Source organism: Loxodonta africana, chromosome 2, assembly GCF_030014295.1.
Source record: "Loxodonta africana isolate mLoxAfr1 chromosome 2, mLoxAfr1.hap2, whole genome shotgun sequence".
Classification (NCBI taxonomy): domain Eukaryota; kingdom Metazoa; phylum Chordata; class Mammalia; order Proboscidea; family Elephantidae; genus Loxodonta; species Loxodonta africana.
The window spans coordinates 161,430,051-161,455,579 of NC_087343.1; the positions used below are offsets into that span (position 1 = coordinate 161,430,051).

A 25,529-nucleotide genomic window follows, 5' to 3' on the forward strand; every position below is an offset into this window, starting at 1 on the left:
TGAAATTAGAAACTATTTTGAATTACACAGCAATATAAATATATCAAAACTTGTGGGATGAACCAAAAGCCATTCTTAGCAGGCTATTTATGGTCTAAGATACGTATATAAGAAAAAGATGGGCTGAAAATTACTTCTTTATACTAACAAATACCATTAAGAATGTAAAAATAAAAACCACAGAGTAGGATATTTGAAATATAAATATCCAAAAAAGGACATAAAAAAAATCTTCATATTAGTAAGAAAAATAAAGGCAACACAATAGAAAATAGGAAAAAGACTTAAACAGGCAAATCACAAAGAGGATACCCAAAGGACCAATGAACACCTGAAAAGTTACTCAACCTCATTAATAATGAGGAGAATATAATTTAAAATCACAGTAAGAATAGAGTTCACACTCAACCAAAATTTGGTTGATAAAGGTGTGGAGAAACTGAAACTCTCAGATGTGGCTGGTGGGAATGTATATTGTTATAACCACTCTGGAAAACTGGTAGTATCTACTTAAACCAAGTACATGAATAGCCCCCCCAAAAAATCAATCCTGTTGCCACTGAGTTGATTCCGACTCATAGTAACCCCACAGGACAGAACCCATAGGGTTTCCAAGGAATGGCTGGTGGATTTGAACTGCCAACCTTTTGGTTAGCAGCCAAGCTCTTAACCACTATGCCACCAGGGCTCCACATGAATACCCTAAGATCCAGTAATTCAACTCCTTTGTATATTCCCACCAGAAATGGACACTTTTTTTTTTCACCCGAAGACATGCAACAGCACCATTCTTAACAGCTGAAAACTGGAAAATACACAAATATCCATTAAAAATAGAATAGATAAATATATTGTGGTATATTAATCAAACACTATTGACTTGATGACAACTAACAACAGAGTAAGGAGAATGAATTAACTACTACTACATGTAACACAATGGATGAATCTCACAAACACACAATGTTGAGCAAAACAAGCCAGGCACAAAAGAGTAACTATTGCATGATTTCATTTACATCAAGTTTCTAAAATGGTAACACAATTCTGTGGTGACAGAAGTCAGAACAGTGGTTAACTTTAGGAGAAGGATGGTGACTGGGAATGGCCACTAGATGGGGAGGCTCTGAGATGCTGGTAAACTTACACTTATTCATCTGTATGGTGACTATATGGATGTCGCTTTGTGAATGTTTATTGAGTATATTTATGATTTGTGCAATTTTCTCTATTATGTTGTACATCTATAAATATGTGTAAATATGAAGTAAAATATAAAATACGAATATAAAATAAAAATATTCTGATTATAACTCACCAATTCATTTCGTTCATCTCCAAGCAAGGTATTCCTGTCTTCTAATTTTCTTATAGTGGCATTCAATTCAGCTATTCTCTTTTGATTTCTTCGCAAATCCTACACATAAAAATTAAACTGGGTATTCCTTTAATAACACTTTTCACAAAGTTTTGAAATACCGCTCATAAAATTAATAGGCTCAGCTCTCTTTATATGGCTCATGACGTGAGAGTAAAACACTTTCTTATTCAAGGGAGAATACACATTTGTCCTGTTCTAACTCTCAACATGCACCAGTTGGGTTTAAGATCAAGCCAGGTTGAAACTGCAAATGAATTCTATGTGGCAGCTACTCCCTGAAGCCCAGCCTCCTGGCAGGCGGAGTGGCAGAGGTTGTACCAGCTCATCAGAGCTGTGTGCTGGGAAGCCAACGTCATGTTGTGATTCCATGAGGTTCAAGGAACAACCCTTGTGTAATGGCCGCACATGGCTTCCCACAGCTCAGACAGCTGCGCTGCTGTTACACTTAACCATGGTGGGGACAGAGTAGGAGGGTAGGGATGGGCTTTGCAAATTCCTCTCACTCCTGGAGAAAAAGTTGAGTCAGAGGTCAGTAAATTCCCTTCGTGAATTAAAGACAGTCATTTATAGGGTAGCCTTCATTGGTATATTTTGTACAGTGCAACTGGCTTCCACACTAGCAGAGTTGCTACCTTACACGCAGAGCAATCATGGCTTAATCTTATGCTCTAGAGTCCATATGACTATTACTGCCATACACCTGCAATTCTGTCATCATTTTAGATTTTGATAGTGCTGTATTGTTGACAAGGCAGTTTCATACAAGTTATATTCCTAGATTCAGCAGAAAAGTAAGCTTCAGGGAGGTCATAACTCATTCAAGGCCTCATGGCTAATATCAATAGATCAATAATATGTATTAAATGCTATGTGCCAGAGACTGTGCTCAGTTTTTACATATTATCCCTTCTAATCCTCAAAAAATAAGTAACCAGTTGCTATCAAGTCAAGTCTGATTCATGGTGACCCCATGTGTATCAGAGTAGGACTGTGCTCCACAGGGTTTTTAATGGCTGATTTTTGGGAAGCAGACAACCAGTCTACCAGGTGCCTCTGGGTAGACGTGAACCTCCAAACTTTCAGTTAGCAGCCAAGCACATAACAGTTTGTGCCATCCAGAGATACCCTCCTAGTCCTTAGACCAGCCTATGGGGTACCACTGTAACCCCAATTTCATGGATGAGGAAACGCTAAGCAGTGACATGATTTGCCTAAGGTCACACAGTTAGTAAGTGGCAGAGCCAGGACTTGAACCAGATGGTCTGACTCTTCCGCCTGTTTTTCTAACAGTTATGTATGTCACCCTGCAGGTGTCACTGAGAGAACTAACCCTATGTCGGCCAAATCACAGGTCAGCACTTTTTCCACCACCTGCCGGGGTATATATATCCACAATCCATGAATTGTTCAGTATGTGGTTCTAAGTAGTACTTTGGAACCCATCTCTGCTCCTAAATAATACATTTTCATCTTTTTAGCAGCTAAATAATTTGAAAGGTATAACATGTAATAGCCAGCTCTATACAGCGGTGATAATTATAAAAGATTTAGTCTTTTATATGGTGATATATGTGACCTCTGTAAATGATAACCATCTTTGCCAATTTCCAACCCAATTGTTCACACAAGAGAAAATTACCAATCTTGGAAAGAGGCAAAGTATTTTCATCTAATTCATGATTGTTATAATAGGCTGAAGTTTGGATAGGTATTGCTTGGCTAGAACATTTTTTATGAAGGATTTAATGAGGTCTGTAATTCTCCTGTGATCTGCTAATGCAGTCCAGACCACTTGGTTGTCTATGAGTTTAGAAAACCCTGTTCCCAAGATACTAGCTGATTTTACGGTAGGAGGGAGAATCGATTTCTTCATAGTAAACAAGAAAAGAGCTTAAGTGAAAAGGAAAACTTGGGGGCTAAATAAAAGGTGACTCCCGAGTTCTTAACTGCAACTTGAATGGACTTACAGGACTGCTGCAGTGTTCAGAGCCATCTCCTGCTCTTCCTGGAATTTCTCGTTTCGGACTGCCCATGTTACACTCAGCCTCCTTGACCAGAAAGAGCTGTTCATCCAAAGCCTCCTTCTGCAGCTGGAGTTTCTGTACATAGCCTGTCTGAGTCTCTAGTTCCTTTTCCAGGGAAAAGATGATCCTGTCCTTGGCTTTGATTTCATCCATCTGAATTAAATGAGACCCAGGACATTTTATTTAACAATGCTGTAAAGAAATACATTTTTACAACGGTATGAGTTTAACTTCTTTGCGCTGATGGATATAAAAAAAATCATGAATAAGTGTTTTCCTTTTATAAAGGCAACATTATGTCATAAAGGACTATTCTAGGCTAAATAAGTGTTAAAGAGAACTTTTTTTTTTTCTTTCCAGTATAGCCTGTGTAGAAATTTTGATACAAAGTATTTTTTGAAATGGTCTGGGTTGGTTGGATACTGAAAAGAAAGGCTTACTTTCAGATGGGACACTGGTGTTAATACAGACTGATATTAAATATTCCACTAAATATTCCTGGACAATTTTTTTTTTAATTAACTTTTACTGAGCTTCAAGTGAATGTTTACAAATCAAGTCAGAGTGTCACATATAAGTTTATATACACCTTACTCCACACTCCCACCCACTCTCCCCCTAATGAGTCAGCCCTTCCAGTCTCTCCTTTCGTGACAATTTTGCCAGCTTCCAACTCTCTCTATCCTCCCATCCCCCCTCCAGACAGGAGATGCCAACACAGTCTCAAGTGTCCACCTGATATAAATAGCTCACTCTTCATCAGAATCTCTCTCCTACCCACTGTCCTGGACAATTTTTGATGTTACCTCCTTTTTGGAGGAATGGACATTTGAGACCAGCCCCAATAGCAGTGTTACACCTATGAATGAGTCATTGTATCCGAAGAAACTGCAGACTTCCTAATAGTTAGTCATTTCCCAAGGCCAACATGCTTGTATCAGGCCAGTGGATTTGGAGGGAGGTCCTTTATGGGTCATGTCATATGGTTCTTTCCGTTCCTGTCCATATTTCAGAGCAGCCAGTGCTTAGCGACCATTTTACTGTTAATACCAGAAAATCACGTCTGGGACTAGGACAGGGATGGAAAATATCTGGTAATACTAGCCACTAATTTCCCCTCCCATATCTGTGGAGTATGTTGATTGATCCCAACGCTCATTTCAGCTGAGCCTGGGCATGGTCTCAGGCATTTGATATCAACCGATCAGAATTCCATTGCACTGAAACCTTTCTGCCATCCCTGGATTAGAGGACTAATGAAGTAAATATCTGTAAACAATTTTTGAGGAAAGCACAGCCACCAGGTTAGGCCTTTCTTCTCATTTTATTATATTCTATGTGAATATTCAAAATAAAGATAGGGAAAAGACACCTAGAAATCAATATTTTATTGTTCTCCTTTTATAAAACAGTTTCTCCTTATACACAAGAAATTGTTGCCTGTAAGTTTTTCTTTGCTGTGCTTTTCAGGCAGGGAGTCGGGGGTGGGCAGAAATTATACTATGTGGTCTTACACAGGTAGTCCTAACTTACAACACGGTTCTGTTGTGACAACTCTGTCCTAAGTTGAATACCTCTTTTTTTTTTTTTAGTTTTCATTATTATTGTCTTTTATTATGAGTATCTTTATAAATCTGATCTTTGAACATCTGTGAGCGAACATCTGAGAAGGATAACATCAGCAAATTACTCACTGCAACATTGCAGTACATATTACTAACAATAAGATGTAAAAAGGTAAAACAAAAGGTTGTAAGTATGGTTTGTGGTAACTCAAATATGTTGTAAATGAGGGACTACCTGTACTCTACACTGTATGTATTGGTGAACTATTGCTGCCAAGTTGCATGATTAAATTTCAGTCTGATTTTGGGAGGTCATTGGGATGCTTTCTACATGATCCTGTAATATTACCTGATAAGCTGGTAAGGAATCAAAGATAGCCTTATTCATTTGGGGGGGACAAGTATTGTCTTTAGTCTCCATCTCCGTGTTGGAGACTTGGGTCCAGTGTTATTAACCGAGTAGCACTTTCATTTCAGAGACTTGCCATCTATTGTGTTATTTAAAGTTGAATATAGCCCCAGATGCTGGTTCTGATGTGTTGGACCTAACTGAACCTGCTGAGACAGCATTCCAACACTGCCCGTATAATCATCTTCCTCATCACTGTCATCATAACTGTAATTTATAGATTTTTTTTTTTTTTTACTATATTTAAGGCTCTATACTCAGAGACTTACATGACATTTCTTTCTTTTTTTTTTTTAACAATCGTATTAAGTAGGTTCTATTATTGACTCGACGGCACTGGGTATTATCACTATTCTACAGGTAATGAGTGAGGACCGAAGGGTTAAAAATTTGGTCATAGCTATATGTATAAGTTTTGGAGCCTAATTTTTAATTTATCTTCTGACTTTGGAGCTCACTGTTAGCTACTATGTCACCCTAGCATTTCCCAAAGTGGTTTTCTGTGGAACATGCAGTAATTATTGTTGTACAGGCTCTATTGCATGGTGGCCATGAGCATGAAATCTGAACTCAAGATACTGAAAAACTACCAAATCTCTAGTTCTTAGATGTGAGGGTGAAATTTTTGAAACAGGACAGCTCCCAATTCTCTCTCTTCTAGTTTAAAAAAGGGAACTGGGGGTGGGAGCAGGGACAGGGTAAGGAGAGAGAGAAGATGAAGACAAGTGCGTCTACATTATTTAAAAAGTTTCCCACGTTCTTCTGTCTGAACCTGATTTTAGAACTGCTGTTCTGGCAGCTTAGCGTTTTACACTGCTAGTAAGAGGGACTCCATGTCTCCTTCAGCAATGTGCCAGTGAAAGAAAGTCATGGAAAAAATGAGTGACTATACTTGAAGATCTTATACTGAAATCACCAACAAGCAAGAATATTCAATGTAAAGCTACCTTTTCATTTACCCACCTGCCAACTCCAGAGTGCAAGGTCCTGGTTTCTTCTTCATTAGCCATTCATTGTCTTTTCAAAAGCCAAAGGCAGGGCAGAGACCAATATGTCTGCTCTGTGTTTGGTCTTTACTGTCAATAAGTGCAGTAAAACAAATTGCAGCTGAAGAATTCAGAAAGTGTGGCAAAGGCAACGTTTTACAGTCACACTGTATCTCAGTACAAAGAAAATTACACATGTTTAGCCCTTAAAAGTTCTGAGGTAATCACTTTTTACTTAAAATTGGAACCCTAGTGTCCAAGGAAAACCACTGAGATTCTTGGAAAGTGACTGCTTAAAATCTGCAGACACAAGAGGGAAAATGAGTTTTTTAGAGAAGCATAAAGTACATTCTAAGTGGTGATGGTTAATCTGATTTACTTCTGCTAAGATCTAACAAATACACTGTGTGTACATGATCTGAAATGTTTCTTCTCCTAAAATAATTGCTCAAGGTCAACTTAGGTTATTACAGCTTTCAGAAGATAGTTACATTTGTTTTATTTTTAAACATGGTGAGACCTGTGTGGCTTTTGGCCATACACATAAAATATGAAGACCCAAACTGTAGGCTTGAGGTAAGTTTTGGAAAAAGTTACAAGCAACACAAGCTAGTTAGGAAGGACAACCAATTTAAAAATAATGGCCCCAGTTTTGGAGGTTTACTTTGGGGGAAAAAGATCTATTTTAAAAATGACTGGGGTTCTGTAGGTCTGTATCTTGTTTTCAGGCATGGTTCTAAGACTGGTGAATCACTCAGGATATTCCCAGTGGTTGCCATTTTCAGACATCTTGAAAGTCTTAGGAGGAACTTTCCTTAACCCACGTAAAAATACAACAGCATTTTATAAATGGAGTACCCACAAAACATGCTGACTTTGGAAGAGTTCATAATTTAGAATACTTTTATAGACATCCAAAAACCAGGAATCATTGAATAGATACTCTCCATATGAGTGTGGCTGGGAGAACCCAGTTTTTAGGAGAAAGGAGACTCTAAAATCTTTTACACTCTTAATAGTACTGATTTTGGCTCAGGCATGTCTGTCTATCCATCTATCTGTCTGTCTGACCACTTGCCTACCTGCCTGTCTACCTATCCACCTGGTATTCTGGAAAAAGTACTAGAAGGAGAGTGGACACTTGTTTTAATACACTGATGATGAAACCCCTGAAAAAGCAAACCCCACGTTGTAATGAAATCTTAAAAGGCAACGGCTCTGCACAGGTCTGACGGGATTACTAACCAGCCTCCGAATGTCCCGCTCCGACTCCCACTTGATCTTCGAGATGGCTTCCTGGTGGGATTGATGCTCACTTCGAAGGTCCCCTGCCTTGATTTTATCCGCTTGGATCATATTGCTCAGAGCCTCATCCACCTGCTTCTTGGCAGTTTTTAGGTCCGTAATTTCCTGTAAGAGCTTAAGGCGCTCTGCATCAAACAGTTTCCGGGCCTCCTCTCGGGCCTCAATGGTGAGCGCTGTCCTTACTTTGTCACTGCTGCCGTCCCGGAGAGCACACAGAGCCGACTTGAGCCTCTGTATCTCTCCATCGCGCACCTTCACTGTCCTTGACATTTCCTGCTCGTGCTGCTTGATGAGATTTTCCCGCACGGCCTGCAGCTCCTTCATCTTCTCCTCATGGAGCTTGGCTTTCAGTTCCGTCACCAGGACTGTGTGTTTGCGCTGCTCCAGCTCACGAATCCTCTTTGCTTCTTGAGTCTTCTCTCTTTCAAGCTTCGATACCTAAAGGGAAAGAGGGGAAAGGATGAAAAGAAATGAGCCTCAAAGGGAAGGTGTGCTCCCAGGCAGGATTTGCAGCTCAGGCCGCCGTGATATGCTTGGAATAACTGTGATCTCTTAGATCCCCATCTCTTTTCAAACTCTAGGCCACTGTGTGCTCAGAGCGAAGAAAACTACAGCCTTAAAGCTGTGAACACAGTGGCAAAGAAGGAAATGCCTAAGGATGTACATATTACTTTGTTCAGGCAAACATTAGATGCTCTGGGGCCTTATTACTCCAGGTGCGGTCTGCAGACAAGCAGCACTGACATCACCCAGGAGCTTGTGAGAAATGCAGAATCTCAGCCACGGCCCAGGCCTAGGAATCAGGATGGGATTTTAACAGGATTCCCCAGGTGATTGGTATATGCATTCAGAGTATCAGAGAAACACTGTTCTAATGGTTTCACCTTGGTGTCCAAAACCAAACTGAACCCATTGCTGTCAAGTCAATTCCGACTCACAGCAACCCTATAGCACGGAGTAGTACTGCCCCATAGGGTTTTCAAGGCTGTAATCTTTCCTGAAGCTTCCCCTTTCCGTCAGCAGCTGAATGTTTAACCATTTTGCCACCAGGGATCCTTTCACCTTGGAATGGAAGAGCTCAAAACATATCACCTGGAAAGCTTTTTTGAACTCAAATCCCTAGCTAGATCCAAATTATAAATGTGGGTATCTCAGGGAAGGTCATAGTGTCATAGTGCGGGACAGACTAATAAATTGGTGCCTAGAGTGATATTGTATTCTCAATGCATTTTGGAAGAGAAGTTGATGCTACAAGAGTGGAGGGCGAAGAATGCTGACAGCTGATAAAGCCTCAACCTTACCTCTCTTGTTATGAGCAACTTAGTTCTAGTCCCACATTTTACACACCTCCCCCTGCCAAAACATATTTTGCAGTTCACTGGGCCCTCTCCTCTTAAAGGAATTTAAAACCATTTGCTGTAGAGTTGATTCCAACTCATGGTAACCCCATGTGTGTCAGAGTAGAACTGTGCTCCATAGGGTTTTTAATGGCTGAGGTTTTGGAAGTAGACTGCCAAGCCTTTCTTCTGAGGTGCCTCTGGGTAAGCTCCAACCTCCAACCTTTTGGTTAGCAGCCAAGCATGTTAACCTGTTTGTACCACTCAGGGACTCCTAAAGGAGGTTAGTGACGGTTGCTATTTCTGTGTGCTCCGTGGAGGTCTCTTTGTACCCATCTCTCACCTTTATACCCCTTTTTCCCCCAACACTCCAAGCAGTTTATAAGGCATTCCTTTTAATCTTTCAGAAATTCTGGTAAAGCCAATCTTTTGTGTTTTGTTTCATTTCCAGTGATAATATAGGAATCCTTGTAGATTAGCAATGGCACTGCCTTTATCTGGCTGTGACTCAGTCTCCGATTCAAGAGATCAAGGTGGGACTCTGCATTTGTAGCTTGAAAAAGCCTCTCTGTGATCCTGTTCTACTGTCCTCCTCCAAGCTCTTATCTGCTGCCTGTTCTTGCCTCTTATTTCTTTCTGTCTCTCTCTTACACACACACGCACAAGCGCACACACACACACACACAGTAACTTGGAAAAAGGAAATAATTGAGAAGCCTCAGGAGTAATATCTAGTTGAGTGATATTGAACCTCTGCCCTTTGTAAAACTGGCAAGTTTTACAAAATAATCGTTGAGGGCCTTTCCCATTGAAAAAATTTGTGATTTAACCATCCCATTTTTTATTCAAACTATCCTAATTATAATGTGAAACGTCTGAGATTTACTTACCTTTCGTTGGAACAGTATATTCTAAGCCCACATAACATTTTATGAATATTTTATTTTCTAAAATAATGTTCAGTCCTCGGGTTATGAACGACCAACTTACCTACAACCCGTAGTTACCAATCACCCTCCCACCCTCAAAGCCTATCAGGAAAAAAAACTAACTCGCTGTTTGGCCCGGGCTTCCGACTGGCCACCCTTCTGCGTGCGCAGATGGGCTCCTCTTCTTCTGCGTGCGCAGATGGGCTCCTCTTCTCCTGCGTGCGCAGATGTCCCAGCGGGTCGGTGGAAGGCCACAGGCGGTAGGCGGGCTCCCCCCCGTGATATGGTCCGCCCAGGCACGGCCTGCAGCGAGCGGAGAGTTCACAGGCATCTTTCCTCCTTCCCCTGTTGCTCGTAAAGGGTGGGCCACACCGTCCGCGTGCTCCAAGCACCCCCAGGGTGCTGCGCTTTAAGTGTTCGCTGAGTACAACAGGTCAGTGCGCGCCGCTGGGCACAGGGCACACAGCCGGGCCTCTGCGGAACCCCTTACCGGCTACCCTCCACTCCATCCCGCAGGGCCCTCTATGCTGTGCAGCCCGGAACCATGATGGCACCTCTCTGGGCTCATGTTTCCCCTACCTTACACTTGTGGGAATTTCAGTGTTGTAGTGGTTCCTGGCCTTTTGGTAGCGGGAGGTGGGGCGGGGGGAGCATTCTTAGATTCCTGATTCATATGTCCATATGGTTTCCAGGGGTCCATGGAGTACTTCGGGTTTCCCTCAGAGTTCTCTTCCCCAACCCTTGGGTCCCAGGCTTGCTCCTAGCACATAGTGAGCTGTGCTTTCTCTCTTGGCACCCCTAGTCAGAGGCCTCATGTTGTGTGTAAGATTGACAGCTCAGGTGAGGAGGTGATGGAGGAATGATCCGTCTGGCCCCAGCACCATTCTACTAATGCCCCCAACCCTCCCTGTCTCTGCTGAGCAGCGTTCAAAACCCAGCAGAAATGCCACCTGGTGCTACAACGCAGGTTTGTTAGTTCAGAGACTACAATAAAGTATCCCAAAGGTTTTACAGAGCAGAATCTTCTGACTGTTTTGGGTAATGTTTGCCCTGTAGGTATCTCTTCAGCTGTGGAAAAGGTACATACAATTGATCCTAGTAATAAACTGGCACTACTTTTCAATGAGCATCAAAATATTACTATTATTATTACTATGTTATTATGTTCAAGATGTTTTCGTGTATTTGGAAGTGTTTAATATTTTTTATGCACAGAAAGATACACTATATCCTAAGACAAACATAGGGGACTATGCTATTTTCTATCATGGCCTGCAGCTCTGTACCTATGTGCCCACAGTTCCCTCTCCCTAAAGTGCGTTTCCCTCAGCTCCACTCTTTGGGATCCTCTCATTCTTTATGGCCCAGCTGAATGTCACCCTCTCCTGTCACACTGCCCCTGATCACGCAGGACAAAGTTCATTTCACCTCCCTTTGTCTTCTTAACACACTTTGCTAACACCTCCTAACTGGTCCTTTCTACATGTTTCTTTATGCTAGGCTTTTTGCACCTGTCTGTCTGTTTTCATCATCTCTTTTCCTACCCCTATCCCTGACGGAAAACTTCTTGAAGACCACCTCTGAGCCTTGTTCATCTTTGTATAGCCAGTGGTTCCTAGCACAAGACGTGATAAAGACCCAGAAGACATCCGTGAAGTTAAAGACTGTATACCAATAAGCTTCCTTGGCTAGCTCCCTAACTAGAGGCGAGAATAATACAACCTGTCATACAGTTTCAGAGAACACAGGCTGGGGAAAGTTACTTTAGCTCAAGTGATAGGAACTTGGTAGATACTTGGCAAATTGTAATTCACCTTTGAATTCAGTAGGGTATATTTACACTAGGCATTTGGAACAATATCATGACCATGAAGTTTGTCAGGTAACAAGTTATTAAGGGAAATGTTAGCAATTCTTCTTGGAACAATGAAAAACTGAAGCAAAAATGGACAAAGCATAAGAAGTTCTGGGTTTACATTTCAATTTCATCATCTGCTAACTCTAAGAAAGTTGCTTCCCTTCTTAGGATCTTTGAATACACTTAAAAAATATCTGTAATAGGGGTATTTTTAGGATTAAATTAGATAATGCATTGGAAAGTTGCTTAAACTTTGAAGTTCTATGAGATAGAAAGCAATTTTATTACTGGGTATAAAGAGAGATATTAATTGATCTGTAATCACAAGCATAAGATTCTCTGTGGGTAGGTTAGATTGTATTTCTTTTAAATTACAAATACTAATCTTGTGTATAGACTGGAGGGGAGATGGATGAAAAGAAAAAAATATGAAAATGCAGGTGTATGGAAAACATATTCGAGCTCGAAGACAAAAACAAATGCAAACAAACACTAGCTTCTTGTCCATCACTTAAAAGAGCCAACAGAAACCAAAGAAAATGTAAAGGAATGAAATGACATTTGATTTTTTTATACACATTTATTTTGGTTGTCATGGAACTGGCATTTTTCCCAAGATTTCTAAGTATGACCTTTTTTTAAGCTTAGGAGAAGAATTTCACTATGAAGGAGATACAAAAAATATGGCACGCAGTTTTGGGGAAAAAGAGAGCTGATAAAAATTTTGTAGTAGAATCATTTTTTGAAAATTATTTGTACAGTAGATTGTACCACTAAGGAAATAGATTTTAATATCTTAATTTAGATCTGGAGAATGAATATACAAACAAAAGAAAAACTATTCCTGAATAATAATGGTAAATATGAATATAATAATGCTTTGCAATAGAGAAAAATTATTTAGGAAAAGAAAGAAGTCAATATTGATTGCTGGAAATGTATTACGGGGAAAAATTTCATCTCAATCATTTAATAGCTAGCATTTATTGAGGGCTTACTACGAGGTGGGCACCTTTCTAAATGCTTTATACCTATCGGTACATTGACCCTTCTCTGCAGCTCTATGATGTAGGTAGTATTCGTAGCATCCCAATTTCAGAAGAGAACACTGAGGAACAGTCTCTGCATAAGTGCAAAGGAAAGAAGGCTGATTAACATAGACAGTGCACTTTGGAGCTGGGTCAGGGCCAGATTGCAACTATCTTTGTTAACTCTGAAGCCTTGAGCAAGCGATTTCGTATCTCTCAGCCTCAATTTTCTTATCTGTACAACAGGATTCCTCATAGGTTTGTTGGGAAGATTGAATTAGACAATATATTAAAAGTCCTTTGGAAAGGTAGGAACACATTGGAAACCCTCGTGGTGTAGTGGTTAAGTGCTACGGCTGCTTACCAAGAGGTTGGCAGTTTGAATCTGCCAGGTGCTCTTCAGAAACTCAATGGGGCAGTTCTACTCTGTCCTATAAGGTTGTTATGAGTCAGAGTCAACTTGACGGCAGTGGGTTTGGTTTGGTTTATTAATATTTTGATGAATTATATTTTGATGAATATAATTACAGAATTATATTACTGTGGTATAGTGAATTACTTAATATGGCCTGTTAGCCACATATGGTCTTACAACTTCCACACAATGATTGGGTAGGACTATGCAAATAAGGTGTTTGTGGCTCACCAAGGGGATTGGACAACCTGCTAAGAATGCAAATAAGGTGAATGGAACCCTGTAAGGGTGCAGCCATGCAAATAAGGTGTATGGAACCCTAACAAGGGGATTAGTTAGCTTTGTCAACCCACTAGGTCTAAAAAGAGATCTAATTCCAGATCAGAGAGGGTACCTCACTACCATCACGAAGAAAGAAGAGTCAGGAGCAGAGCATGTCCTTTGGACCTGGGTCCCTTCTCTGAGAACCTCCTAGACCCAGGAGACAAAAAGAGCTGTAACACTGGAGAAGGTATGAGATGGTGAGAAGCTGCAGCAAGCGCAACAAATAGAAAAACAGCAGCAGAGAACCAGGAGACCAGCATGAGACAGCACAGTGGTCTTACTAGCCCATGGAGCGAGGCAGCTACAGTGTGTATGCCGACCCACAGAGCAAGAGAGCTGAGTGCCTTCAGGCAGGAGGCTTGCTAGCAGAGTGGGGCGCCTCTGGGCACTTATTGCCAGAGCTAAAGAACTTTATAAGACTTGTCTGAGCAGGTAAGAGGCCAAGCTGAGGGTTAAGGGGACAAAAGGAGCCTGTCCTGAGGGAGCTGAGAGGAGCCCTGCATGGCCAAGAGAAGCTGAGAGACTACAGAAGGGAGACTTTGCCTACATGCTTCCCGATTCTGGTCCCAAGTTGTAGCCTGTTGATCCTGATCATGAATTGTAACCTGTATAATCCCCTTAACTGTGAGTACGGCCTGAGTTCTGTGTGGCCATTGCAACAAATTATCAAACCTAGCAGAGTAGAGAGTGCCATGGGAAGGAAAGCTGGTGTCAGAATTGGTAAAAGGGTTGGAAAGAGGAGGTGTGTCTGACCTCCACCTCATAGGAATCAGCTTAGGGCTGATGTTGATGATGACTCCTCTTTCTCCACCTTGTGAAGTTAGATGAGGAGGTCTGATAACGCCACTGCACCATTTTTACAATACAGTTATAATATGTATATATTATATACAATATTAGACACATAACTATATAGTTATGTACATGTGTATGTATAATGTATATATACATTATATACTATATGTATGTTATATAATTCATGTAACTGTGTAATATAGTAAGTTCTATTAATACAGCTAATATATAAATACCTATATTATACTGGTAAGACTAATACATTATTATTATTGCATTATTAATTTCTAAGATCAAAACAACTATTTTCCTAATAGAAAGAGATGTGCAGAGATAAAAATGGGTTTCCTCAGTATGTATTGAGTTGCCTGGCTTCAGAGCTATCTAATTATAACTTGGAAAACACTTGGAATACGTGTATGCATAAGGAGAGGGGTGTGGAGTGGGGCAGGGTAAGGAGGGGAGCACTAAACGGGGCTTTAAATAATACAGTTCCAAATTCCCTTCTACCCTAAAGGTTCTAGTCAATAAATAAATAAGAAAAATTAAATTCTACCAGGGAAAGCTTACACTTAAGAGAGAAGGAAGAGAATTCACGATGACCCCACATAGGCCTTGCATGTGTTTTTCTTTTCTGTCCTAATTCTAATCTGGCCCGTGGAAAATACCAGTATAAATTCTGCCAAAATAAAGATGGTGATGCTTTTACGAGACCTTGGAAATCCGGAACCAAAACTTGGGCAACTCAGTCAAAGGCAAGAAGAGGGCTGAGAGGGTGTCAAGGCAAGACAAGCTAACGTAAGGTTTGGCTTGGATTATCTGCCTTGGATGTCCCTGGAGTTCTAAACTCACAGTAAGCCGCAGGGATTTTTATGTGCTCTCAATTCCTCTCATACAGGACACGTGAAAGAGGAGAAAGCTGCCACTCTAGCAGGGTTGCTTTTAAGGGAAATCTTATACTGCCTGGGGTACTACAAAAGATTTTATTTTTCACATTTCTAATTTCGGCCACATACACCTACTAAAAACAGGTTCTTTGAATGCAGAAAACAATAGCCAATTCCAAATTAGGGCCCTGACCCTGGAAGCTTCAGGAGTGGCCATGTGAGTCTCAAGAAGACTGACTGTCTGAGAGTGCCCGAGAGGCAACAGAGCACGGCACGATAATAAATCCAGCATTATCTGGATCACCACCACCTTACAGAAGATGGGAATTTCTATTTGGGCTCCTTTACTTGCTGTGTCACAGGGAGCCAGTGAGTTTAACTGTTTGAACCTCATTTTCTTCCTCAGTAAAATCAAAATAGTAATCAAGCCCTGCCTTTGTCCTGGGCTTGTGTGAATGTGATTTGCCGTCTTAAGTTCTGTTCCAAGAGTGGAAGCCCCTGGCTGATTCTCGGGATGAGTCTAGAGTTGATCCCTCCTAGGCTCTGCAACCGAGGACCCCTGTCCTGCTACTACTACCCCTGGTGCCCTGTTCTCTGCTCCTGTCCCTTCATCCCCTGACATGGTTCTTTATTGCTTCCTTATGTCATGGTGCCCATATGGCTCATCACCACTGCAACTGAGCGCTGAGGAACTAGATGGATGGATTTCGCATCTCACAACAATACCTGGTGTGTTCTCACATGCTGAGCAGCCAATCACTGCCTTACAGTATCCAGAGAACAGACAAACTGAAGAAAATATCACACAGCTTAATGGCTCAGAGTGCTGGTCCAAGAAGAAGATAAATCTGAGTGGGATCTTTCTTTACCTGAGCCTGGGATTTACCATCTAAATAAGTAAAATAATAATGTAGGATAGTAGAGTCAACCTTAATGACGTGGATGGAGTCAAACTTTTGGGACCTTCATTTGCTGATGTGGCACAACTCAATGAGAAGAAACAGCTTCAAAAATCCATTAATAATCGGAACATGGAATGTACAAAGTATGAATCTAGGAAAATTGGAGGTCTTCAAAAATAAAATGGAACGCATAAAGGTCGATATCCTAGCATTATTGAGCTGAAATAGACTGGTATTGGCCATTTTGAATCAGACAATCATATAGTCTACTATGCCGGGAATGACAAATTGAATAGAAATAAGGTTGCATTCATTGTCAAAAAGAACAGTTCAAGATCTGTCCTGAAGTACAATGCTGTCAGTGATAGGATAATATCCATACACCTACAAGGAAGACCATTTATTACAATTATTCAAATTTATGCACCAACCACTGATGCCAAAGATGACAAAACTGAAGATTTTTACCAACTTTCGCAGTCTGAAATTGATCAAGCATGCAATCAAGATGCACCAATAGTTATTGGCATTTGGAATGCAAAGTTGGAAACAAAGAAGAGGGATCTGTAGTTGGAAAATATGGCCTCGGTGATAGAAACTGCGCCAGAGATTGCATGACAGAATTTTGCAAGGCCAACAACCTCTCCATCGCAAGTACCTTTTTTCGGCAACATAAATAGCAACTATACATGTGGACCTCATCAGATGGTGAACACAGGAATCAAATTGACTACAAATATAGTAGGTGGTCAGGAAAGGCTGAGATGGAAGTGTCCTGACAACCATCCCAACATAGGAAGAGCTAGAGAAGTCAGTGGCCTTTCCTAACCAATTCCAACCTGTTTTGCAAGGACCTCAGCTCTTCTGACTCATCCAATGCACTCATTTTACCATCATTTTAGTGATGTGAAAATACAGGCTCAGAAAGGACAAGGCCATAACAGCTCAAAGGTGAGAGCCTTGCTCCAAGTCATACACTTCCTTGCTCCAAGTCATACACTTCCTCTCTATCACAGGGCTTCAGTTTCCATCATCCCATCCTCTAGGCCCTTTTCACTGGAATTCAGTCACACTCTACTTAGCAGTGTGTCCATTCCTATCAGGGCCTTGCAAACCTTTTAGATAATTTCTAGCAATCAACTATGTCTTGTATGTTTGTGTCATTTCTCTACATTGGAAATGCAGATATCCTTGGGAGAAGGACTTGGTATGTTCTTACCCTCTGCCCACTGTACATACATATACCACATTTCTCTGCTTGAAATTTACATAAATGTGGAAAGAAAACAAGTCCTGACATTTTCCTTTCCTTTTCTCTAGCCCAGGGTTCCAATTTTTTCCAGACTTTCACTTTTTTTTTTTTTTTTTTTATCCCTAGGTGTTCCAGTGGTTAAGAGTTGGCTGCTAACCAAAAGGTCAGCAGTTCAAACCCATCAGCCACTCCTTGGAAATCCTATGAGGCAGTTCACCTCTGTCCTATAGGGTCGCTATGAGTTGGAATCGACTTGATGGCAGTGAGTCTCAGTTTGTTAGATGGTGCACATGGTTAACATGCTAGGCTGCTAATGAAAAGCTTGGCAGTTTAGGTCCACCCAGAGGTACCTTGGAAGAAAAGCCTGGCAATTTGCTTTTGAAAAATCAGCCATGGAAACCCCTATGGAGCACATTTCTACTCTGACACATATGGAGTTGCCAGGAGTCGGAAGGGCTTTATGGCAACTGTGTTTCCCTCCCCTCTCCCCGCCACATTTTTCAAGAAGACAGGTTTTCTGCAAGAGGGAAGAGAAGTTGAAAGACCAGCTCATTGCACCTAGCATGTGACCGTGGATTAGTTACTTTCCGTCACTAAGCCTCAGTTTTCTCATCTGTAAAATGAGGATAACAAAAGCCTATCTCAGAGGGTAGTGATGAGGATAAACTGAGATAACCACATTAAACACTTAACATGCTTGGTACAAACTAATTACTCAAACGAATCCACATATATACACTTGTATGAAGTAAATACTACTATTAACTTATTTGACAGATGAGATAAAGAAAACACAGATGGGTCGGTCTCATAACCTGCACAGTGTCACTCAGGTGCTAAGTGAAAGAACTGAGATTATGCCAGTGTGAGATGCGCTTATTAAAGTGGATGACAGATAGTAAACGTTCAATAAATTGTAGCTATTTATCTTACCAGCCCTAAGCAGTTATGATTCTCCTCTGTACACGGTGGATGTTCTGTAAATGTTAACTGGATTATTTGTCTTGCTAGAAAAACGAGAAATGCCCCAAAGCCCCAAAGGTTTCCATTCTTTAGCTAATCCATTCTCCAGCAACTGAATTGTCATTTTATCTTCCTAGCCCCAGAAAAAAAGTGAGAGTGTGAATTCACATCTTGGCATTGTTCATATTCTCTCTCCTAAAACCTGGTCTTTTAAAAACACAATCATAGTTATTCATAATAAAACTGCTTTATGACTTCTTTGCCCTCTAAATTCCCTGTGCTCTTTAGGGGAGGCCGCTGACAGGCAGTGAGGCCTGGCTTTGGCTCCTGTGCTGGGGTGGTAATTAACTGCCAAAGAGAGGGAGAAAGGCAGGGCAGCCAGTAGAGGAGAGAAAGGAGGCAGGCTCGTGTTCAAGACGGGGGGCCAGTCTCCTGTCAGAGGAAGCGGAGCTATGCTTGGCTTGCTGGCTAGACACCAGTGCCAGGTACTGGATAACCAGGCAGCCTTGTCCAAGGTGGAGAGTTACCTATTTTAAAAGGCTGAATGTGTGGACAATTGGCAGTAGCGGGGCTCTCAGAACCACTGCTTCTCTGGAGTCTCCTGAGTTCGCTTACTGTAAATCAGCAACAATTTATGGTTACCACTCTCCAGACAGAAACCCTTCTTCCCTTGAATGTGGTTTGTCATCCTATCATTATCACAGTGAGAGAAGTCTACCTCCCTTGATGTGCTCCAATGCACCAGGGAAAAACTAAAACCAAAGAAATGTTCGTAGACTGCCAGGCCTGGACGGAAACTTAAGAGTGGAGTGTTTGTTGGTATGAAGGCTGGGGACCACCTGGACCTGAATCCCCTGGACTGCTAGCTAGAATTGCACAGCGGGTAGCCTCCCCCACGCCCACACACATGCATCAGAATCCTTGGGCTGTGGGCCCAGAAATCTCCATCTTTAATAAGCTCACCCAGGTTGTTCTCATGCACACTGGTGCTTGAGAGGCACAGATAAGGAGAAACACAGTCATCTGAATTACAGATAGAGAAATTGAGACTCTTAAATTTGCCCCCTGAGGAGAGATAAAGATGAATAATGCCAACGTCTTTTAACGCTCATATAAATGCTTTAAAAAAACAAAACAAAACAAAAAACAAAAAACAAAAAAAAAGCGTTGGCTTCATGGAAACTAAAAAAAATTCCTTTACAATCTGTGCATTGGGTGTCTATTTATTCAGCAGCAAGGCTTAGCTGAGACAGGAGGCAAAAGACTTTGGCAGAGCCAGGCTTTTATTAGTCCTAAAACCAAGAGCAATCAATTTTGGAGGATGTAACATATTAAAATTTAATGGAGATGTCAAGGAATAAGAGGTAATAAAATGGAATAAGAATATTTGTTGGTTTGTGACCTCTAGCTGATTGGTCAAGAAAGTTTTCTTACTGTACAACTATTAAGCATCAGGAAATATGATGGTATCTTTCTTGGAAGTACAGGCAGAATGCTCCTTAGAGTTGAGGATGGCGAGACTTCATCTCACATACTTTGGATGTGTTATGAGGAGGGACCAATCCTTGGAGAAGGACATCATGCTTGGTAAAGTAGAAGGTTAGTGAAAAAGAGGAAGACCCTCAATGAGATGGACTGACACACTGGCTACAACAATGGGCTCAAATATAATGATTGTGAGGATGGTGCAGGACCAGGCAGTGTTTTATTCTGTTGTACATAGGGTCTGTCTGAGTTGGAAACGACTCAATGGCACCTAACAACAACAACAGGTATGATGGTGGTGGAGGTGGTGTGTGTGGGGTCACTGCCTCAATTTTTATGCCATTTGGCTTCCTGAACCAGGTTTCCTGGGGAGGTAGGGATTAGTCTGATGAGTATGCTATTGTCATTTTCTGTGTGTCCTGTGCTCAGTTCCCTCCTGCCACACACTAGACAATCTCCACGTGACAGGATTTTTGACCTCTCCATCTATAGCAACTGGCAGTAATCCATTGGGGTGGTCTGGCAGGCAGAGCTGGGCACGCTGCGTGTGAACATGGCCAGAGTCACTCTTGAGGCTGTGGCCTCAGGTAGCCCTCACTCACCTTGGACTTCTCTTGATGCAGCTCAATCTGAATGTCGGTGAGCTTGGTCCTGAGGTCTTCATTGGCAGCTTGAAGGGCGACAATGAGAGCCTCTGGCTTCTCACCCTTGTTTCGCCCTTTCTTGGACATGGTTCCTTTCTAAATGGAGTCTGTTGGTTTGTAATTCCTTTCAAACAGGTGCTGCCATGTTACCGTTTCTTATCCTGGAGTGTGATGTGTCAGCATCTACTGCGTAGTGCTCCTTGGTAAGGTCTCCTCAACTGCTGCCTTGGAAGCCCTGCAAAGAGGCAGAGACAGAGGTTATTGTTTTGGCAACAACTTGGAGTAATGCCAGTTGGTCCATTTACAGCCTGAGCTGCCTGCAATAGCCGTCTCATAAGTGTCTTCCTGTCTTCAGTGTCTCCTGCCCACTTTGCACATGAATTTAGAATTATCTTTCCAAAAGGACAGTCTGATCATATCAACGCCCTGCTTAGAATCCTTCTAGGGTCTATAAGTATATCTTTCACATCTTGGAGTGCTCTTTACACTTGAACTTGCCCACTCTTCCATCCTTATCTCCTCCATGTCACTCACTGATACTCTGGCTATAAGGAACGTTTTTAATTTTCTGATTGGTTCTCTCTTCCCATCAAGACTTTACCTATTCTATTTGTTCTCTCCATCTTCTGCATGGGCCTCTCTTGTGGCCACCTCCCAAAACCATGCCAAACATACAATTCAGTTTGATGAATTTCTACAAATCCTTTGAGTTTCAGCTTAAATATCAATTCTTCCAGGAAACATCCTCTGGGTTATTACCCGTAAAATCCCATTGCTGTCAAGTCGATTGCAACTCATAGTGACCCTATAGGACAGAGTAGAACTGCCCTATAGGGTTTCCAAGTAGTGGCTGGTGAATTCGAACTGCCGGCCTTTTGGCTAGCAGCCATAGCTCTTCACCACTGTGTCACCATGTCCCTATTGTGAAATTGTGGTCATCTCCCTGAACTTGTAAATTTTGTGAGGGAAGGAATGTTCTTGTTTAAAACTGGCTCTTCAGATTCTATCTTAAGGCCTAGGACATACTAAGCACTCAATTAGTATTTGTCATAGGAGATCACCTGTGAGGTCACCTCATGGTACAAATAGCCCCAACTTTAAGAAAACCCAGCATATGAAGATGTGGATAAACTGTGAGAAGAAGAGATTCATTATAAATTGATTGCTAGTTTGATAGACTCACTCATTTATTCATTCATTAAATCAATGTTGTTAGAGTTCCTTCCATGTGCTGTGCTAGGTCCAGTATGTTGAGATTAAAAATCAATAACTCAGAGTTCCAAGGCAAGAAAATTCTCTCTCTCTCTCTCTCCATCACCTATCTGTTAAGTCATTTTAAAGAAATAAACACTAACTGTTTGAAAAATCTAGACAAGGTCTTATCCTGAGTAAAACTCCCTGAAAAAGGTGGCATTGGCCTGGTAAGATAGTAACAGAAAAATCGGTGAAGCATCCTGGAAGAAGGAAATGGCAAATGCTAGACACAGCAAAGAAAAAGCACAGTGACTATTTTGTGGGAAAAAATGGGGGCTTGATTAATTGTAACCCAGGATAATGTTGATTAGCATTAGTGCTGGAAAGCCTGCCTGAAAATGATGGATCGTTGGAGACCTCAAATGCCAAGCTTAGAATTTTGGGGTATTTTTTTCAGTAAGCAATTGGGAAGCTATTGAGGTTCTTAATAGCTGGATGCCCTAACTGAGCATTGTTTTGACAGGATTATTCTGGTGGCAGGATGGAGAGAGAGTGGAGGCAGGGAGATAAGTTAGGAGGATATTGAATTTGTCCAGATGAAGGATGATGAATGCCTAATCAGAATAGTGGCAAGAGGAGAGAAAAAAGAGGGAGCACATGTGTCATGCTTTACAAAGCCTTAAATACTTCTCCACCTTTCTGTCAGTTTGCTGTGCTGTGGTGGCTTACGTGTTGCTATGATGTTGGAAGCTATGCCACCAGTATTTCAAATACCATCAGAGTTACCCATGGTGGACAGGTTTCAGCTGGGCTTCCAGATCAACACAGACTAGAAAGAAAGGCCTAAAGATCTATTTTCAAATATTCACCAATGAAAACCCTATGGATCACAACAGAATATTGTCTAGTACAGTGCTGGAAGATGAGCCCTTAGGTTGGAGTGCACTCAAAATACACAGTGGCTGCAACAACAGATGCAAGCATACCAACAATTGTGAAGATGGTGCAGGACTGGGCAATGTTTCGTTCTATCGTACGTGAGTTGAAGCTGACTCAATGGCAACTAACAACAATAAAATACTACACAGGAACAATAAAAAGGATCAGAAAATAATACGAATATTAAACTGTTAAAGTCAGTGGGAAAACATAACAAATACTAGAGAAAGTTTCCAATGCAGCCTTTCAGAAAATGATATTCTGTACATTAAGGTGTTTCAGTCCAGAACTAAGTGGAACTGCTATTGGTCACCCATATGTTCCAGCAGCTGCTGGTCTCTCAAGGCCCATTGTATTTCGCCTCCGAGACCATGCTAGGATCCTGGGCTTTGTGCCATTCCCTATGAGCACAGGAGCTATACCCTTTGAAGGGTGTCCCTGAGGGGATGGGGATAGAGAGGTTGAAGAACAGGGAAGGTCTGCCTGTCTACAGCAGTCATGAACAGTCCATCGTATTCCACCCTGTGCTAGATGCTGGCATTGGCCCTCTGCTTGTTTTGCAGATGTTGCAAAATCATTAAAGTAAATACTGAAAGCCTCTAAGAGGACACCTTTGCTTTTAGAATTGAAATGAATTTAAGAAGCTTTTATTGAGCATTTGTGGGACAAACACCACTAGGCACCAACATAAATAAGATGGTACTTAACCACAAGCAGGTATGGGTGAGTAAATTCACATTTGTATGTTTAATGGGTTTTTCTTCCTCTGGTTATCTTTAAATGTTGATGTTCCCCTGGGCTTCCCCAGATGCTCTTCTCTGGCCCGACCTGTATGGTTAGAACTCACAGTTTTAAATTCATTGCCTTGACCTGGACACCAAGCTCTAGACTCATATATTCAACGGTTTATTTGCCAGACTATTTGGATATCTGATTGGTACCTCAAACATACACTATCTTTATTTTACTCATCCCCCAAAACCTTATTATCCCCAAACGCTTTCTAATATTAATACATGGCAGCACCACATGCCTGGTTGTTCAAGACCTAAACTTTGAAGTCAGCCTTGCTTCTACTTTATCCCTAGTTTTTCTTGTCTAGTCCACCAGCAAGTCCTGCTTGCTTTACCTAGTAAGTATGACTCTCCTTGGTCAATTTCTGACAAACCTATAATGGGATGTAGTAGTTTGGGAAAAACTTCATAGTCCCTTCATAGATATGTAATCTTCCTGTATGAAGAATGGGATTTTCTAAATTTAGATACGGGAATGGCAGAGGAAAGACCTTGGGCAAAAACCTGGAGCCACAAATTTGCCTGATACATTTAGAGAAGATTATGAAATGGGAGAAGACACTCTCTGTCTTCTCCCAGTTTAATATTCATATTTTTTTCTGATCATTTTTATTGTTCCTGTGTAGTATTTTATTGTTGTTAATTGCCACTCTGTCTCTTTATTGATGGATTTAGTCCATATACATTCAGTGTTATTATAGATACCTATGAGTTTAGTGCTGTTGTCTTGATGTCTTTTTTTGTGTGTTCTTGATAATTTCCTTTTCCCACTGAATTTTTTGTGCTGAGTAGTTCATCTTTATATATTGTCTTTTCCTCTTATTCATTGTTGTTTATTTTGTTTCTGCTGAGTCTCTATTTTTTTCTTGTATTTTATTTTGATGAGCAGGATAGTTAGTCTCCTTTGTGGTTACCTTAACATTTACCTCTATTTTTCTAAATTTAAATCTAACTTTTATTTCTTTATATCACCTTGTCTTCCTATCTGTATGAAAGATGTATGACTGCATTTCTTAGTCCCTTTTTATTGTTTTAATGTTCTCTTCTTTTACATAGTAGCATTGCTATTTCCATGTTTTGAGCTTTTTTTTTTTAACCTTGATTTATTTTTGTGATTTCCCTGTCTGGGATGACCTCTGATTGTTCTGTCCAGTGATCTAGTCTTGGGTTGATACCTGATATTATTGATCTTCTAACCAAAGAACTCACTTTAGTGTTCCTTGTAGTTTTGGATTGTTTTTTACGAATTCTCTAAAATTCTGTTTATCTGGAAATGTCCTAATTTCACTTTCATATTTGAGAGACAGTTTTGCTGGATATATGATTCTTGGCTGGCAATTTTTTTCCTTCAATGCTTTATATAAGTCATCCCACTGCCTTCTTGCCTGCATGGTTTCTGCCAAGTAGTACAAGCTTGTTTTTATTGACTCTCCTTTATAGGTGACTTTTCGTTTATCCCTAGCCACTCTTAAAATTCTCTCTTTATCTTTGGTTTTGGCAAGTTTGATTAAAATATGTCCGGTGACTTTCTTTTAAAATCTACCTTGTGTGGCGTTTGATGAGCATCTTGGACAGATATCTTCTCATCTTTCACGATATCAGGGAAGTTTTCTGCCAACAAATCTTCAACAGTTCTATCTATATGTTCTGTTGTCCCTCCCTGTTCTGGCACTGCAAGCACTTGTAGGTTATTTTTCCTGATAGAGTCCCACATGATTCTTAAGGTTTCTTCAGTTTTTTAAAATTCTTTTATCTGATTTTTCTTCAAATACATTGGTGCCAAGTGCTTTATCTTCAAGCTCACCAATTCTGCCTTCCACTTGCTCAATTCTGCTGCTCTGACTTTCTATCGAGTCATCTAATTCTATAATTTTATTGTTAATCTTCTGAATTTCTGATTGCTGTCTCTCTGTGGATTCTTGCTGCTTATTAAATTTTTCATTATGTTCTTGAATAACCATTTTAATTTCTTCAACTCTTTTATCTGTGTGTTCCTTGGCTTGTTCTGTGTATTGCCTGATCTTCTTCCTAATCTCCTTCCTGATATCTTGAAGAGTTCTGTATATTAACCTTTTGAATTCTGCATCTGGTAATTCCAGGAAGGCACCTTCAT

General features: G+C 40.9%; 1 protein-coding gene across 1 annotated transcript in view; it reads right to left on the reverse strand.

The window, feature by feature from the left end:
* Positions 1-21,248, reverse strand: part of JAKMIP2 (janus kinase and microtubule interacting protein 2) — a 58,728-nt gene extending 37,480 nt beyond the window's left edge. The window contains exons 1-4 of the mRNA XM_064279706.1: positions 20,448-21,248; positions 7,611-8,108; positions 3,349-3,558; positions 1,319-1,417 (exon numbers count right to left, since the gene is read on the reverse strand). Coding sequence (XP_064135776.1) covers positions 1,319-1,417; positions 3,349-3,558; positions 7,611-8,108; positions 20,448-20,576 — 936 coding nt within the window. The 5' untranslated portion in view covers positions 20,577-21,248. The remainder of the gene's footprint in view (positions 1-1,318; positions 1,418-3,348; positions 3,559-7,610; positions 8,109-20,447) is intronic.
* Between the last annotated feature and the right edge of the window lie 4,281 nt (positions 21,249-25,529).